General features: G+C 42.0%; 1 protein-coding gene and 1 long non-coding RNA gene across 2 annotated transcripts in view; both read left to right on the forward strand.

Annotated features, from left to right (window-relative positions):
• The window catches only part of LOC116225088 (collagen alpha-1(XXII) chain), a 14,758-nt gene extending 4,168 nt beyond the window's left edge, over positions 1–10,590 (forward strand). The window contains exons 3-9 of the mRNA XM_031586685.1: positions 3,149–3,229; positions 7,252–7,363; positions 7,877–8,000; positions 8,432–8,707; positions 9,209–9,289; positions 10,128–10,247; positions 10,537–10,590. Of these exons, the coding sequence (XP_031442545.1) occupies positions 3,149–3,229; positions 7,252–7,363; positions 7,877–8,000; positions 8,432–8,707; positions 9,209–9,289; positions 10,128–10,247; positions 10,537–10,590 (848 nt within the window). The remainder of the gene's footprint in view (positions 1–3,148; positions 3,230–7,251; positions 7,364–7,876; positions 8,001–8,431; positions 8,708–9,208; positions 9,290–10,127; positions 10,248–10,536) is intronic.
• A 65-nt stretch (positions 10,591–10,655) lies between these two features.
• Positions 10,656–14,458, forward strand: LOC116224903. The gene is made up of 3 exons (XR_004165788.2): positions 10,656–10,806; positions 11,097–11,135; positions 14,405–14,458. It is a non-coding gene; the product is annotated as an uncharacterized LOC116224903 (long non-coding RNA).
• Positions 14,459–19,618: the final 5,160 nt, after the last annotated feature.

The raw sequence follows: 19,618 nt of genomic DNA on the forward strand, positions 1-19,618 counted from the left end.
ACATTTGAAACATTTTACTGTAGTCGATGACATCTCCAGGCCTGGAGAGCATGACTTCACTGCCTTTTCCAGGTTTCTATAGGCTGGTGGGAACTCTGCACTTTATGCATAGACAAAGGCATGCGATAAGAATAGGTTCAGGCTAAGAAATAGCTTAGTATGTATGTATGTATGTATGTATGTATGTATGTACAGTACTATAAATGAAAGATCTAGATTAGACATGTATTTCTTTATATATATATATATATATGTTTTGTGAGACTTGAGTTTGAGAGTTTAGTAAAGGGGGTCATTTCAGTAGGTGTGCCACTCAGAGGCATGAAGGAAGAATATGATCCATGAAGCCTCCATTTTAACTCCGAGCCTGGTCACGAAATTATAGCGTTCGGGCCACAGGCACAGGAAGTAGCTCTGACTTTGGTTCTTTCCCCCCCCCCCCAAGGAATGACTTCTGCCACCATTTTTAAAACAATGACGCACAGTTAGCTATCTAAGGCTACCTCACCCAAATCCTAAAGAATGGGCACCGTTGAGGCCAGATGTCACTCTACACCCATACTTTGTGCCTTGTTGGGACTTAAACACTAACCACAAGTTGCTGGGAATACTTTGGTGTTTGTTAAAAGGGTTACATGGGAATGGATTGGAGAAAGGCACCTTTCCATTATTCGAGCATGAACACAGAGAATGTATTCTTACCAGTGCAGGACACTTGGGGTACCCCCCAGGGAAGATGTCATTAAGAGGAGGAATGGGGATCTGGTGCTGCAGTTTCTTCATGGAAAAGTCATCAGTCCGACTGCATGCAGAAACAAAGGTTTTCTGGGAATGAATATGTCACCTGGATTTCCCCCAGGGCCTGAAGCCAACTAAGAGGTTCATTTATGCCAGTCTGAGGTAGAAGATCTGTTCAGAGAGAGAGAGAGAGAGAGAAAGAGAGACAGAAAGTGAGAGTGAAGAAGAAAGTGACACACTGCCATACAAAAAGAAAAAAGGGTTGAGCTCATGGTAAACTTAAAGCATCTTTAAACATGACAAAGTGCTTTTTATAGCTGTGATTAAAGAAAATTACAGGGTCTGATAGTACATGATTGTCAGGGACGCGATCAGCGGCTGGGGTTTTGGGCGTCTGCCCACTTTGTATGCAAATACACACAGACACCACAGACACACGCACACCAGAGAGCGACCATAACGCCGTCCCTTTGGGGTCTTGCTTTACTATGAATGACTACGCTATGATCTGTAGATTAGACTACATTATGATCTGTAGATAAGACTACATTAATATGGTCTGTAGATAAAACTGCACTATGATCTGTAGACAAAGACTATGCTATGATCTTTAGATAAGACTATGCTATGATCTGTAGATAAGACTACGCTATGATCTGTAGATAAGACTATGCTATGATCTGTAGAGAAAGACTGTGCTATGATCTGTAGATAACACTATGCTATGATCTGTAGAGAAAGACTGTGCTATGATCTGTAGATAACACTATGCTATGATCTGTAGACAACACTATGCTATGATCTGTATAGGACTATGCTATGATCTGTAGAGAAAGACTATGCTATGGTCTGTAGATAAGGCTCAGTTATGATCCGTAGATAAGATGAATAGAAAGGTGGAGTTTATGACCTCATACTCCACTCAAATAAATAGTTAGAAAATAACGGCATGACTTCCAGCATAAGAACACAGTTTACTGGGTGGGGCCTCCTAAAGTGGGTCATTGAGTGGCCATGAACACACTAAAAATAATCTGCTATGCTGTGTTTTCCTTAGCCACGAGGCCAGTAGACCCGAAAAGTAATCCAACCAGAGCTCATTGACGTCCAGCGCTGATAAGTACATATGCTCTGTGAATAAACACAAACTGAAAAATAAAGCCATGCAGAGAGCTCAGTGCCAACTGTTTACTCCTTGCAATTAATACTGTACTTGTCAACAGTCAAGACAAGGAGAGGCAGTGTCTAAAATCAGACCCAGTAACAGGGGTGAACTCCCATTCAGTGACTAAGTGGCCAGCATTAATGAATCAACTAAGTCTTTCTTCAGTGGGGAGAGTCAGAGGAAGCAAGAAGTCCTCCTGGCTCCCACCAACTGTCCAAGAAAGACAAAACATTTCCTCCCAAACCCAGATGTCTTTGGGGAAGGTTGGTTTCCACATTTAGCTCCTTCAGCACAAGCGGGCCACTCTCAAGAGCCCATACCTGGAATGGCTGCCTCTCAGCCTTTCTGCCTCACGGAACAACTTTCCATCACTGCTACAGTATCCCACCCCACCCCTGTTGTCATTCGCACTGGGGCAGGAAAGCCCCACAAATAGCGCCCCACCTACCCCCTGCTACCCCTGCTCACTCCAGAGTCTCTGTCTGAGTGCTGGGGTTACCGTAAGCCGACGATGCTTCTGGTGTTACCTTTCCCACTGTCACCACCCGGATCACTCTAAGGAGCCGTGCCTTTGAAATACAGGCGTGTGTGAGTCTAAAACTGTCACCGCCAAGGCTGCTCCCCCACGACTGTCATCTCTCCAGCCAGTCAGCTGGAGCTGAGAGCCGAGAGCCGCGTCTCCCCTGTCTGCGAGCAACCGGTGTCTGAGACATGAGTTATGCCAACCATTCCTTATTGAAAAAGGGGAGGGGCTCAGCTTTACTACATGTTTCAATATTAGGCCTGTATTTAGTTCCGATGGGGGGGTTTGTGGGGGTTCCCCTGGAACAACATAAATATGTGTTACACAAGTGTTATGTTGCATGAGTTAAAGTATGTGAGGCTTCTGGAACACTTCTGAAGATACCCATGGGCATTGCTGCAGTAATGCATCTGTATACTGTATATACCTATGTGATCAGCGATAGACAGAATGTTTGTTTTTCGCAACAACAAAAAAACAAAACAACAACATCAAACAACAACAAAAATGACATGCTAACGTCCTCCCTGCTGACATGGCAACAGCTGGTGCATGGCCCCGTTTTATAAGAAAATAAGCCTCAGAAAGCATTCACTATATGTTATTATTCCAACGTGTCTTTTACCTAATGAAACAGCCTCAACCTTTGTCTCATTTGTATATACTATTTATTTCAAACGGAACTCGTTTTATAACATTGTATGTGTCTACTCTTATTACAGATGTTCTGTGCCCAAACATGAAGGTTAGGCCAGACCGGTTCAAACCCAACACCACCAGTGCAGGCCTGGAGGAGGTCCCAGGTAATGTGACTGCACACACACACACACACACACACACACACACACACACACACACACACACACACACACACACACACACACACACACACACACACACACACACACACACACACACACACACCCACACACATACACACACACACACACACACCGCCTACATTCTCCTCTCCCCTTTCTTACTCCTACGCTTCCTCTTTCCTCAGCCGTCTGAATAGTGGGTTTCTTGGACTCAGAACACTGGCTTCTTAGAGGGGAATTACTCATAATCCCTGACTAACACTGGGATAGAGAATGGACATTTGAAACACTGTTTAATCCAGGATTTCTGCCTTAGATCTAGTCACGGAGACAAGATCATTGTCTGCTTTCCTAAGCCCCAGACTGAAGTGACTAAATGACTTGAATAAAAACATTGTAATTCCTTAATCAGATTGAAACGAAGAAGGTTCCAGTTTCCCTTGAAAGAATGGCCATGCTTGTTTTAAAGTCCTCTATAAGAGAAGAGTGTTTTCTTTCTGATTCATGGAGAACTGTAAGCTGCTCATAAGTTGCTCATGCTTCTCGGCCCAGTACGTGTTTATGCATCACTTGTAAATGTCCACCTTGACAGTGTCAAAACCTCCATTACACCTCACATGGCCTCTCTGATGTTAATGTTCAAAGACACTCTGTGAGCTACTATCCTTTCTCCAAACTAACAGCCACAGTTTAGTGGGCATATTTTGCAGGTGAACATGGAGGAGAACTCTCAATGTGAGACACTCTTAATGTGACAACAGTAGGAAACCGTGACAGCTGAGATTGTAAGACAGAGTCAGCCAGACTTTTGGCAATGTTTTGAGGGAAGATGAGCAGGTTTATCATCAATCAGTTGCTCATTCCCCCACATTAAATGCTTGCGCATCACCTGTGAAAAAAGTTCTTAATTTCGGCTCAGAAATGTTGAGTGGTGCTCGGGCAGATAGGTAGGATGTTGTCTTAAAGCCTTTGGGGATCAAGGTTCCAGTCTGAAACCTCCCACACATATTCATCACGCTAATAGAAAAAACAGGCAGGCGGAGAGCGACGTCTCCCTGCTGGAACCAAGGTCTTCATCTAAGAAGCAGACAGAGAGAGAGAGAGAAAAAAAATTGAGCTTTCTGAGCCCGTAGACCAAATAGTAACTGAATAGCATAATGGTAATGGCAGCTGTCAACTTAAGGTATGAATATGATGGGCCACTTTAAAGTTTTCACTTGCTGTGAATGTTTGATTGAATGCAATATTCTTCGCAAGGTGCTCGGGGGATTTAAGGAGAGTGATTAGAAGTGTGAAGTCGACCGCAAAAAGCCTCAGACTACGACAGCATGAAAATGAAAGCCACCAGACTCTCCTGAGGTGAATGAGAGACTGTGTGTGGTAGAGAGCGTGACTGACGCCTTGTGTCTACCCCTAACAGAGTTTAGAGAGGATTCATAACAAAAGTGGTTGACGTTTATACATCATCCCACACAGGAGTGTTCTGGCGTGGCAGATGTTTGTAAGGAGGTTGCTTCGCTAGACTGCACCTCACATCCTCTCCAAGCCAGGCCAGTGCTAATTATGTGGTCGTCCCTCTCCTGTAAACTACAACATGTGACAGCGGAAAGTTTAGATCACATGATAAATCCAAATGTCTGCATGGTTTAAACAGTTTGACTGACTTCATTTCTCTTTCTCTTTGTCTGGCAGACGTTCCAAATTACATGTTTATAAGTTTGCAACTTCATTTTGACCATGAAAATACATGTTCATGTTTTAAATATATACATGTAATGAATAATAAATCAACCACATACACGCAAGGCTTTACAGAAAACTCTGAAGTCTTCATGATAAAGTGCAGGAAAAGTTATGGATGAGCTACTAATGGCAATTTGTGGTTGGTACCTATGCCTGTACACAGCCAGCTCACAGAATGTCACAGATTTTTACATTTATATTTCTTTATTCGGCAGATACTTTTATCCAAAGTTATTTTTAGTAGTTTCAGCAAATGCCCAAACAAATGTTCCTGTCTGTATGCTACATCTCAGGGTAACATGAAATTGATGAATTCGGTGTTTTGTCTGAATCAGTGGGTTTATATCTGTTAAGTCAGATTCTCGTGTGAATTTGTAGAAGATAAGGGCGAGGATAGCACCCATTTCAGTGACAAGACCTCGGAATTTTCCTTAAACGTGCTATTAATTTGCACTCCCCACTTCGGCTGATAGAGCTACCAGATGCTACCATCGTTTGGATCTAAAGGGTGCTTTCTGAGCGCGTTTCCCACATCGACAGTCATCTGGCGTTCCCCGTCGATTTGTTTGTTGCCCGATAAAGCTTTTTTGGAGGATGATTACATGCTTTGCGCTGCCAATTCAAATTACAGGTCAGCCTCCGCTTCTGGTCCCAAAATCCTTGGAACAGTAAGCGTTTGCGTAGCGGGTAAATGGTGACCGAATCTGGAGCCATAACAGGATTAATACCCTGTCCCCAATGTTTCCAATGCAATATATACTAGAGCGAATGATTGTTTTTTGTGTGACAATTAAATGAAGAACACTATATGAAAGCTACATGCTTGTAGACTTGATTAGGTTGATGAAAGTATATGACTGCCTTTTCGTCAGGCTTACTTTTAAAGCCTAATTTGTTATCTATATTGTGGTAGACTCCTTTTTTACCTACCACTTATCTCACAATTATGCCACTCATGGCCACTCATTCAATTTCAAATTCTGAAAAGTGACATTGCATTCTCAGCAACAGATGCCGATGAACGCCTACCGTTTTAACAAAAGGAAAAATAGGCAAGAATCCATAACAGAGTTGGCCATAACGCGAGTAGAGATTGAGGGACACAAGCAAGACGACCATCTGGGACCATGAGCGGCTCGTTTTTTCCAGAGGCAATGTGAACATAGCCGCACAACCCGACCTTACGGACATCTGCCAGATTTTCAGCTGGAAACGCCCGATGCCCAGCTAGAATCTCCATAGTTACTTGTTTGTTGCTCGTGGGAGTACCCCCTGGAAGTCACCTCAAATGGTGGGCGGCTTATCCAGAAATACCTCAGTCACGCAGTCTCTCTCTCTCTCTTTCAGTCACACACACACACACACACACACACGCACACATTCACATGGTTTTTACCAATGACATAATTGCATATGGTATCTTTTTTTCCCAAAGCAGCTGCTTCTGTGCCTGAAGTTTATTCCAGTTGGATCTGGCACTGGATGTGAAACATCGGCTAAACACGAACATAATTAGTGGGGCTGATAATCTCGAAACAGAAGAGAAAGTTGATCTCTGTTTTCACTTATTCAGTAATAATGTGACATAAAGCAGCAGATCCCTGCCCATAAGTACAGCCTTGTGCGTGATGACAGGGTGTGCCTCTACTGACCCATATTTACCTCCTTCAGCGGCATCTACACCCTGCTCGGTTCGGGAAAAAAAATGTAGTCTCTCACCGCAAACTTGCACGTGTGTCAATCAAAACGACACAAATAGTCAATGTGACAGATATCCGTGACATCAGTTAGGAAAATGAGGGTCTCTTCAAAAAATTGTTAGGACATGTGTCTTCACAAGAATGTGAACATCACAACCGAACACTTGTCATGTGCCCCTGAGCTTTGGAACTTAGACAAAAAACGTTATTCTCCTCTGTTCCTAACTGAACATGGGGATACATATGTTATGCAGTTAGAGAACAACTCTTCGTGTAGTTGTCATCATGGGCTAATATGTAATTACTCTATTCAAAGGCGACTTGTTGCCTATCTGAATATCTGGTCCTCAAGTGAGAAAATGTGAAATGCCCTCTAGTGGCAATTGCATGTATCAGCATCATTGTCTGCAATACATGGATGGATATAATCCTTCATGTATGACATCCTATTTTTGAAGTCATAATCAACTGGTCAGGTGTGGGAAAACATAAGAATTAGTCACTGTAATAATGATGCCTTTTAAAACGTTCTTTGTCTGTCTCTCAATCTCCTTCCCTTAGGATTTGACCTGATGGAGTACTTTAATGTGAATGACATTTTGGGCACTAGAGATGAGCCAGGGCAAAGTTCTTATGTGCGACTGGGAACCATGCCTATAGTCCAGCAGACTGAGTAAGTGCCTCATTAGTGTTTGTACTGTAAGTGTTGGGTTCATTAGCAGTCCTATCAAAGTGGTAAAATCACAAATACTTCACACAGAAATTATGTTCTTGCACTGCATTGTTTTTTTTTGTCCATACTGAGCCTATTAGAAAAATATTACCTACTGTATCTAATATATAATTTGAGCTCATAATCAATCAGCAGTTCTGTGTCCTGCTCGTTTGCATAAATGATGCGTTTTGCTCTGGCTTTTGTATTGATATGTTGAACATATAACACCACTTAACAGGTCTGTATCCATGATTCCATTTCAATAGACAGAAGGGGTAGAGTATAGGGTATATTACATGGATGTATCAACTCCCTTCACTCGTCGTGTGAATGAGAGGCTTACTCATCTTTTATTGTCCCTGTGAAGCTCCAGGTCTGGTGTGGCAGATTGATTGATCAAGTTTGATCAAGTTCAATGTCACTTTTTTGAAAGTTATAATAGATCTCTCTCTTTTCTCTTTCTCCCCTCAGGGATGTGTTTGGCCAGGGCTTGCCAGATGAATATGCCTTTGTGACGACATTTAAATTCAGGAAAACCTCCAGAAGGGAAGACTGGTACCTTTGGCAAATCTATGACAAATATGGGATTCCACAGGTGAGAAGGTTATTGCATGAATATTTCTTCTATGCTTACTGAAAGGTTGAGTCCGTGATTATAACCCAGTACACCTTTTGTCAAATTCAACGAATTGCTCCTCATGGTCCTCTAGCTGTCTGTTCTGTGTGTGCACTCAAATAAAACACTGGTGTTTGTACGCTGTCCTGGCTCTGTAAATGGGAAACAAACAAAAGGGCTTAGACCAAGCCATAAACAATTCCAGCCAATTAACACATTGCTTCAGGATCATTTGATTGGCTGTTGAGCTCAAATATAACAACCATTCATCAGAATTGTAGACTCTGCCTTTATATCCAAGTTCTATATCTAAGTTTGGCATAGCTAATGGTCTGCAGGACTGGTTGAATTATGGGATGTTGGCAACTTGCGGACGCTTGTTTATTCAATTTTGTTCTTCTTTGCATCAGGTCTCCATTCGCCTGGATGGAGAGAACAAAGCAGTGGAGTACAATGCGGTTGGTGTGACCAAAGACGCGGTCAGAGCGGTCTTTAAGAATGACGAGGTGGACAACCTGTTTGACCGCAACTGGCACAAGATCGGCCTGAGCGTCCAGTCCAAATCTGTCTCCCTGTACCTGGACTGTAAACTCATCAAGACGCTCCCCATCGAGGAGCGGGAGGACATTGACATCCAGGGGAAGACCGTCATTGGAAAGAGACTGTATGACAGCGTGCCAATTGACGTGAGTCCCTTATGGCTGCATGTTGTCGCTGTGGCAAGAGTTGATAAACTTCCACATTGTTGTACTTATAAAGGCCTAATCTAAGTTTTGCAACATATTATCTGTGATCACAAATTTGATGCGCAAACTAAATTGTAGTGTTAAACACAGCTTTAAACTCCTTATTATCAAGTTTGGAGTTTGATATGGAACAAGTGGGACGTTTACCTATATATTACAGTAAAACCTACTTATTGTGGCATCTGAATGGGATTTTAGGCTAATTATAGTACATAGGGAGAAAAGAGTCACCTAAAGTGTTCAAACAGTGTTATTTACAGACCAAATTGCTCTCTGCCAGACCTCATATCATGTTTGGAAGATTTCAAACAAATGCTGTCTGATGGAGTTTGATAGGCAAAATAGGAAGTGTGTAGCCTCCCTAAGAACACATGACAACCTGTTGCTGTCTGTCCGGACTCATGTGTAACCTCAAGCCCATGTTTCACCCTGTCCTGGCAGTTTGACCTCCAGAGAATGGTGATCTACTGTGACTCCAAACAAGCCGAGCTGGAAGCCTGCTGTGATATCCCTGGTGGCCCGGTGAGTGAATGTGTGTGTGTGTGAAAACACAAGTGTAAATGGCAGAAAGGAAAAAGTGAACTTGTCCGTGTGTATTCTAAATATGTGTAAATGTGTTCATCTGTACATGTAATTGTGTTCATGAGTAAGACTGTGATAATATGGTAAGACTGAGAAGGAATACTGGAAGAGAGAGTGAGAGTGAGTGAGAGAGAGAGAGAGAGAGAGAGAGAGAGAGAGAGAGAGTGTGTGTATGTGTGTGTATGTGTGTGTGTGTGTGTGTGTGTGTGTGTGTGTGTGTGTGTGTGTGTGTGTGTGTGTGTGTGTGTGTGTTTGTGTGTGCAGTCACTCAGAGACATTTCCAGCATGCCACTGGGCTTCTCCCTCGCACCTTCTTCACTTACATCCTGCCACTGAGTCACCAACAGTCTCAGGTCACATAGAAGTGTAAACATAGATTTACACACAAACACACACACACTCCCATCTGCACATTTACACACATACATACTCTGTGGACACACATACTCGCACAGACACACAGACACACTGATACCGTTACAGGAGGCAACACACACATGCTATTTCTCTCTCTCTCCCTCTCTCTCTCTCTCTCTCTCTCTCTCTCTCTCTCACACACACACACACATAGACAGACCATATAAAGATCAAAACGACATGTTTCAGCACTTTTTGGACGGCACTGAATTTTCCACATGTTTTGTTCTGTCGAGCAGATGGTGGTACTGTTCCTTTAATAGCTCTCTGCGTTCAACTTTCACACTTTCAATGCGCTTTGTTTACTGACAGAGTTAAGCAGCCATGTCCAACCTCGGCTTTGTGCCTTTTTCTCCTATAGTGTCCTAAGCAGGTGGTGACGGAGGCACCCCCTATCGCTCTCCCCACTCCCACTCCCACGGTAGTAGAGCAGAAAAGTGGGAAAGAGACAGTCAACTGCTCTTGCCCTGCAGGGCAGAAGGTACAACTCAGGAGGAAGGGGTCAAAGTTCTTCCCTCAACCTAGCAGTGGATAGGAGATACTGTTCTATTCTGTTCTAAGAAATACATTTTTTGCATGTTTGAACTTGCATGAGATGTACATTTTATTATCCTAACTAAGTATTTGAGTGACAAAAAAAAAGGTTTCAGACTTTTTTTCTGCTTCACGTCAATACTTACTTTGATAAATGTAATCATGATGCAAGGGAGATCTGTCTTCTTATCTTTACACTGCCACGACTTTCTCTCCTCTCCTCCTCTGTTTCACAGGGAGACATAGGCCCAGCCGGTATCGAGGGCGCCAAGGGTGAAAAGGTCATTTAAAGTGCCTATATGTTTGTCTGAGCACATTTTAAAACACCATTCACAATATTTAAGATGTGGGTGATGTGTTGCGTAGTACATAACTGAGTGGAAATATTTTGCACTGTCTCATCTGCTTTTGTTGAACCCCCATTTGTGCATACACTCTTTCAGGGCGTCTCTGGTATTAAAGGCTCAGCAGGATCCCATGGCCTCAAAGGACAAAAAGGAGAAACTGTACGAAATCTATTCTCACACAGTGAATTTAACGCATTTTCATTACAGATGCTGTTAGCCACACTCTAGCATAGTTAATTGTCATTGAAGTGAAACTACATTTCAGATCTAGTCTCTTTATTTCCTCTGCTGTAAATAGACTTCCATGCAATTGACATGCAAATGAGTAGTCATTTGCCTTGATTAGTGTAAATTCTGCTTTCTTCCCTAATGCCTCCTCTACTGCTGATTTCTGATTCTCTTTCTTGAGCCTCGACAATAATTGATCCATGTCGATTGATTATTTGCAGGGCAAAGCCACCTCTGTTAAAGGTGATAGAGGTCCGAAGGTAAGTACATTCTTCTTACGAGCACAATCCTCCGTGGACTCTGTGTGGTGCATGTAGTCTCAGTCCCGTCTCGTGTCATTCCACTCTTCTTCAACATATCTAATAATATTCCACTCTTCTTCAACATATTTAATAATACTCCACTCTTCACTCCAAGGGCATGCCCTTTCCTTATCTGAGAGAAAAGTACTGCTGTGGTGACGGGGAATAACAGTGAACTTCGCTGGGTGACTGGAATCGGCAGTGGTTTCGCTTAACACATTTATCATCTCACCCCATAACATATGCTCAAATAGGAAAGATCACACATATCCACTTTTGAAGAAGCTATGAGAAGAAACACTTTGGAATACTAAGTATTCCTGCCCGGAATTGGTTAAAGCATGCTGGGGTTAGCATGAAATGTTGCGTAAAATTGCTATAGCACCTGGTAGCCCAGTTATTTAATTATCTAATAGTTTCTTGCAATTTCAGGGAATGCAGACTTGTAGGGTACCTGTTTGCAAACTTAAGTTAATTGCTCTAACTTTTAACAAATTTCAAATCACCTTATCACTAACTAGCTGAGCTTAGCTTAGCTGTTTCCCTTGCTTTCCATTCAGGTGAGGAGCATGGCTTGAGGTAGACCATTAGGGTCGCCACCCATCCCTTACAATACAGGATTGTCCAGTGTTGGAGAATAAAATGCTGCATCCTGTACTAAATCAATACAGGATGCAATTTGTTCCGTATTGTAATACACGTCGTTTCATATTTAACACACTAGGTTGGCAAAGTGCTGAGAATAACATAACATCGTTGAGTTATGTTGAGAATAAAATATCATCAAGTTATGGCACCCCTTATTTCTCCACATAGAAGGTGGCAACCCTATAGACCACACAAGACAGGACTCACAGAATCATAAAAAGAGTTTTGGATTGATTTTGGCACTTAACATGTAACAGACTAAATATTTATCATACGTATCTTTGCAGATGCATGCTTTGTGTTGATCAAGGTTTACAATTACTGTTTAACCACAGCGTAGCCAAATATCCTCAACTATTGCAAAGATATTCAAGTAGTTTAGAATGATGGCAGGTGATTGTGCTGGGGCCATCTTGACTCCAGAGGGTTAAGCTTGAGCATCAGTATCCTTGCTACAAACAAATATAGCGGACTTCAGCGGAAGTCCATAACTTCAGGCAAAACCTGACCTATTTCCTTAAAGAACAACGTCATGTCTTTGTGAAGTATCTAAGGAAAGGAGGAAAAAATACCACAACTTTCATAGTCTGAATTATAGCCCTTGGTCAACACACAGACCAAGTAACTGAGAGGGCAAGCAAACGTATACGTACTCCTCAGAAAGAGAAGAAAAAAAAAACATTCAGTCCTACTGGGCATTGCCAGTTGACAGAGCCGGGCTGTAATTATGGAACCCAAATCACTGGCCCAGCCTAGCTTTCTACTGGCCAGCCTGCAATGAGCAGGACCAAAGATGGCTGCCCACAACCCTGGCAGGAAGAGCCACAAGGACTATACAATTTTATATTTATGGATTAACCGTCCCTTTAATCTGTTTACTTGTGTGATAGAGAGAGAGAAGTGCAGGGTCGATCCGGAGCCTGCCATGCTGTTGTTGTCACCTGTTGTGATTGATTTTATCAAACTAAAGCTTGTTTGTTTCAAGTCTTTGATCTGATAGAGGTATGGAACATCAGCTGCTAGAACATTTGGGGATTTGGCTTTATCCTTCACTGATTTCTACTGATTGACTGATTTACTACGTTATCATAGTATTTTGCACAGTGTTGTGTGTGCAGATTGTAGTGCTCTTGACAAGACACAGGCTGAAATTATGCTACGAAGATCCTTCCAGAAACTTCTTTATTATAGGCTACAGCCATGTTGGGATAGTAGCAGCCGCCCACGACTAGAAAAATGTATCCATTGCTTTCCTGCGCACTGGAATTTCCTGAAAGAATTGTATGCTATTATAAATCAGCAAGACATCTCTCAACCTAACTCACGGGAAGCCAGATTATGTTCAAGTGTTTCACATTCTACTTTACTGTCTCTTGGTTTGGTTTGAAAAGGCCAAAGTAGTTTTAATATCAGATTGGACAGGATCAAAGTGTTTGTTTACATTGCTTTTTCCTGAGCACTGTTTTTCTTTCCTTTTTTCTTTTCTTTTCTTTTCATAAACAACATCCTGCAAGTTTTATCATTGCACAGTAAATTGCCATTTCAGTAGACAGGGGCATTCCATTCGCTGTGCACTTGCTGTTATTGTAAGCAACTGGAAGCATTTTGATGACAGCACGCAAAGAGAAAAGCAGCGCGCTATCTAATTTGAAAGCCAGCCATCCACATTATCTTTTTGCCACTTGCAGTGATGGGCCAAACACAGTTGCATAATTTTAAGTGAAGGAGTCACATGAATTTCAAGTTTTCTGTTTGGACAAAAGCATCTGCCAAATACCATAAATATATACTTTTCCCAATTTTAGTGAATACTAAGCACTCTACTCTTCATTCCTCTCTCAAAACTCTTAACTTAACAAACTGACATTGCCCTGAGGGCGAAAAAAGAATGCTCCTAAATATCCTTACACCATGGAGATGTTTTGTTGTCTGGTTGATGTGTGCTTGCGTCAAAGGCCTCGCCTGTTAGGGGTGTAATTAAAGGTCATATTCTTTAGGCTGTGTAAAGCTTCTCATATACGCTGCCAAGATTTCATCCTCACCCTGTAATTAAAGAGCCTTAAAAGTTTTCTCTTTCTTTTTAATGCTTCGAATTCCGCCGGGTTCCTCTGCATGTAGGTGTCAAGGTAGCACGACAGAGAAGAAGAGCACAAAAAAAAAAAAAAATGTCCTTTGTCTTCTAAGTGGTGTGGTTTGGGATAGGTTTCATCAGTTTCAGAACATGTTTTTTGCTGACTTGCTTGTGAAAACATAACCCTGTATTGTGAAAGTCAACATTGATTTTTGCATCTAAGTGTCAGTCCAGTCCATTGTTCTGTGTTTTTCCATGCATGTTTGTGTGCATACAAGGTTTGTCTGACGCAGCGGACCACCATAGCGTCACTAACTGCATTGTTTTCGACAGTTTTGTGTGTTGGTGTTTAACGTTGGGCACTTGCAGAGCAGGTCTCAGATGCTCCGGTGCTTGTCCCGTAACCTCGACCTCCTTCATCACAGGTCATATGAGTGGCACTGGGCTCTCTCTGTGGCATTTGTCAATGTCACTTTTCTCATCAAAACTGTAATTTCTTTACCCACAGGGAGACCCAGGGCTTCGGGGAGAGTCTGGAGAGAGAGGAATCAATGGAGAGAAGGTCAGGGAGTGCTTTGACTTATCACAGCATGTCATTACATTTTAGTGATTATGTACGGTCACTAATGGTATCATAATAGTTGCATCAGTTTCATTATTACAATTATGAGTCTAGACTGTCAGTTTCGAAATCTGCATACATTCTGCTTAAACTTTATGCTTTCTAATTTATGTGATTTATGTTATGTATTAAATCCATATGGTAGGTAATCTAAAAATGTTATACCCTGAGCTATGCTACGTGAATGAATTATAATACATTGGCCAATGCTACACTTATGAGGATTAATGGGTGCACATGGGTGCAATGAGTTGATGCGTATTCTGTCCATTCACTCAAATGAGTTTGCATGCACTGGAATTCACTGTTACTAATACGCCATCTATTTGAATACATTTTGTAGGGAACAGCTGGACTTCAGGGGCTTTCAGGCAAAGAAGGAGACAAAGGAGAGAGAGTAAGTGTCCTTGCCTCTGGACCATCACAGAGATTCACACAATAACTAACACAGGCTTTCGGTGAACACTGCAGACTGTGTCACTCAGTTAGAAATACAGACCATAGAAGAAGAGGATTTACCCTGTAAGGACAAAGTCTTAAAAGTAGATCCGTTTCTGAGATCTATGAAACATACATTTGTGTTGAACCTGGAAACTTCACCTTTCAATCAGAAACACCTAAGCTGATCAATCTTAACCTCCAAACATTTTACATTTGAACCTGGAAAAAATACTCTTCTCTGAAAGATCAAACTTTCTAAACAGCTGTCTGTGTTGTCATGTCTAACAGGGGGAGCCTGGAGGACCCGGGGATTTGGGCTTACCTGGACCTCTTGGACCAAAGGTACCATCTCTCATCTTGTACCATCTCTAATAACTTATGAAAGCATCAATGGAATATTTGAGCCATCATAAATTATTGTCAAATGGAGAATAAAGCCAAGTGGCACTCTGGTTAAGTGCCTAGCTGCAGACAAAGACTGAAAACACAGTAGGCAAAGATAAAACCATGGGGCTTAATTTGATGAGTTTCAGTGAAACTAAAAAACCTTCAGTAGAGCTTTGGAATGATTCATTTTGGGTGACACTGAAAGACACCAGCAGCAGTGTTTTTCAAATGAATAAACGCACACTATGCCCTATGTCATTGATCACTCACATTTCCTTGTCCTATTTCCATGAGCAGAGGAGGTTGCCCTGTGAAAAACATGTTTTATTTTGTGTTTCTTTTACTTAAGCATTGAAATGTTTCTGTTGGTGCTGAGTGAAAGCCTTTCACAGAGGTGTTTGAGATTTGGTCCAAGTCTTTTACTGTGCACTGAGCAAATGTAGGGGCTTTGCCACTAAGAAAAAGGATTTGACTTCACTTTTGTTTGGCCTTTATGTCTGAGTATGGTTGTTTGAATCAGGTCGTGTCCATACAGAGTCTCTGTTTAGATGAGTGACCTGAAGAAAGTTAGTGCCCCCTAGCGAAGGAAGAAATACTGAGAGCATAACATGTCTCATCCATTTACATTTTTTTTGCGTACAATTTCCACTATTAAAACTTATTTAAATCATTTTTAGTTCTGAGATTTACAAGTTATGTGTAATGTGGGAAACTAGTAGTATTAAGTTAATAAAAGTTCGTTTTTTTGAAGAAGATATACTTTACCCATAGTTCATTTTTCACAGTGTGTGGATATGTTTTGGACACTTTGAAACATTTCATATACTTTGACTATATGTGGTTTTGGGTAGTATTTGGAGTATTATGGAGTTTTGAGCAGGGACACTGACAGCAGTGAGGGGGTGGTGGGTGAGATCACGCTGTGAACGAGAGGGGCAGGGGTCAAAGGGTCAGAGGACATGAAAGGGGGTCCTCTTGTAACAGGTGCTTATGCTTTTCTGGGAGCCCAATGGCCCATTTTACCAGATCTATAAACTGTTAAACATCAGGACATCCTAAACTTTTGAATACAACTGGTCTTGATCTGTTTCCTTGCTGTAGTGCAAATACTTAAATTTAGCAATAGTTAGACCTCACAAACATATCGGTCAAACATGGGCTCATTCCTAACAACAGGCATGTTTTCATGTTTAAAGCAGCACATTGTTTTTCTGTCTTGTTTCTAGTATTGTACGTATAGCTTAGTACATTTTGTCTCAATGCAGATAGCGTTAGCTATGGCACAGCAGCGTTGCCAGAAATTCTCATTTGGGTGTGCCTGTTGGATATCAGGTGTGTAAGAACCAAAGCAAAAAAATCTGTAGATCAACCATAACAGCTTTTTTACACCCATTTTAAGATGACATTAAAACTCTTGTTATTACAACTTTAGAGTATTTGCCTATTTACAGGATTGCGCCCGAGCGGATGGTTTTGGTCAGAAATGAAGGATGGACGAATTCAAACGGATCTTCCAAAACATAGTTTTCTTTATTTTTCAAGTAGGCTACCAGCAGGTTTAACAAAGACAAAACAAACCAACATAAAAACACTGAATCAAAATGAAACACAAACTCGGACAATACCCATGCAGTTGAGTTAGGGGAGCAAGATGGCCATGACAGAAGCTGGATTTTGTGTTCAGTAAAAAAAAATTCTGTAGATCTGTGATGTGTCCAGATGTTTTTGATCATTGTCCTGCTTGAGGACCCAACCATAACCCAGTTTTAGTTTCTTGACAGAGGCAGACAGATTTTGATTAAACATGGAGTCCATGATACCATATACCCTAACAAGGTTCTCAGGCCCTTTTTGAGGAAAAACAGCCCCCACAACATCACAAATCCTCCTGCATACTTATCAGTGCGGATTAGGTTCTTTTCAGTAAAGTCATTTTTGTGCCAAAACCACCTTGATTGTTTTTTGCCAAAAAGCTCAATTTTCGTTTCATCTGACTATAGAACACGTTTCCAGTTAAAGTCCCAGAAGCATTTAGCAAACTCCAGGTGCTGACGTTTGTGGTTAAATGACAGGAAAGGTTTTTTTTCCTGGCATGGCCTCCAAATAATCTGTTAGCATGGAGGTAGCGTCTGATGGTAAATCTGGTGATTTGTTTGCCTCTCTTACTGAAATAAGCTTGGGTCCTCTTCCAAGCATGTTTTTGTCAACAGTTCCAGTTGATTTTAACTTTTTTAGTTTTGCCCTAACAGTAGGCATGGATTTTTTTCAGTCGAGTAGCTGTTATTTATAGCCATTCCCTGACTTATGAATGTCAGCACATTTTCCACTGTTTTGATTTGTGTGTTCTCATGTTGAAGAATGAGTAAGGAAATTTGGACTCTGCCACCAGATTTACACCCCGTTGAAACAGTAAGGATTGCTGGATTGAAAGTTCCTTAACAGTCTGCTCAACTTAAAAGGGAAAATATAAAAGGAAAATCTGTTATATTTTGTTCATAAGAACTTCTAAGGGTGCCAAGATGAGAGATGAGAGACATATACTTCAATCAAATGTTGGATTTTCTCATTGTTTTTCAGTGTGACTCTTTACTCATCTTTACCAGGGGTGCCAATAACTGTGGACTCTTGGCTATTAGGCTAGGCTATAATTATGAGTTATATTTTAAACTATAGGGCATTATAAATGATAGGCGATTGGTGTAGAGAGATGTGTGATACTTTATACTTTGCAGATTATTGACATTCAGGAGGTGGCAGGACCTGCACCCTCTGGTGTGCATGTGTGTATTTGAGAGAGAGAGAGGGGAAGAGAAGATGGAAATCCCACTAGTAACCAATTCGGCGACCCACCCAAACACAACCCGACCGTGGTATTTTCTGGCTTACACGAACCTGCCCGACCCCCGAGTTATGGGTTGACCCATGCCTCACTAGAGTACACCCATTATAAGTTACTGGCTAGCTAGGGGCACCTCCAGGCACACCCGTGGCTACCTGCCCCCCCCCCCCCCTGCTATGGCACACACACCTTGTCCACCATTAGGACAAGGGTGGGGAAATTACTTTCATGTGCCTCATGCTCTGCTCTTCTCCTGTGTGTGTGTGTCTCATAGGGTCTTCAGGGCGATTCTGGCCTGCCTGGCGGTCCCGGACCTAAAGGTGTCTCTGTGAGTATTGTGTCTTTGCAGCTCTGTGTTTGATTGGGATGTGTGTGATACCACTATGTGATGGTTTGCAGAGGTATGAAGTCAAATAGGTGGAAATTCCTCTTGAACAACACAGGTGAGGCTGGGCTGATATACTGTATGAACCCAGAAATAAACTCATCTTCCACATAGACATTGTTATACGTTAGTAGTAGTGAAGTCATTGACATTGCCATGCAGATGTTATGATGTATTATTATGATGTGTATCAGTAATGATGTATTTTGTTAGTAATGTACAGGATATTCAAAACTGATGACTTACTTGACCGATAATGTGATCTTGTTTTGTTCCCCTCAGGGTGATTCTGGCAAGAAGGGAGAGAAGGGAGCACCAGGAGCCAGGGTAAGAGTCTGTGTTCTTTAGTGCCACTCATGACCGCGACACATGAACATCCACGGAACTAAATACGCATTATGGCATTTAGAACCGTCCTGTCTGTGTGTGTAAGTGCCATATATATCAGAGCAGTCGACCGTGCTAGATTCAGCAGCCAGGGCATCAAAGAACGAGCGCATAACTGGAAATAGCCATTTCCAGGGATTACTTTACTTCATGGCAGTTTGCAGGGCATGATGAGGTTTCAGATAGAGTGTTCACACAATGACTTCCCCACATGTACAGTCAGAAAGGAACCATTCAGGTGAAAAGGTAAAAAATGTATGGGGGATGTAGACTGCTGAAGAAGAGATTAAGTGCTTTCCACGTACTCCACCTTGCACGTGTACGTGTGTGTGTGTGTGTGTGTGTGTGTGTGTGTGTGTGTGTGTGTGTGTGCCTGTGTGCCTGTGGACCTGTGGACCTGTGTTATGCACACACCTCCCTTAGGAAGCTGAGCGATTATGAAGCTGATGAAGGTAACAGATGTGTCGGGTCTTGATGCACTATCCAAACTTCCTGAGTGGGAACTACGGGGGCGTAATGCACCCCCTTCCCCAACACCACCACCACCACCCTCCCATCTCCCACTAGTTCAGTCTCTAGATTTGACTGAACAGCTCCATTCATTGCCCTCATGCAAATGAGAGTCCACAGCATCAATGTAAATAGTTGAATAGTTGATTGA

The sequence above is a fragment of the Clupea harengus genome, chromosome 19, assembly GCF_900700415.2.
Source record: "Clupea harengus chromosome 19, Ch_v2.0.2, whole genome shotgun sequence".
Classification (NCBI taxonomy): domain Eukaryota; kingdom Metazoa; phylum Chordata; class Actinopteri; order Clupeiformes; family Clupeidae; genus Clupea; species Clupea harengus.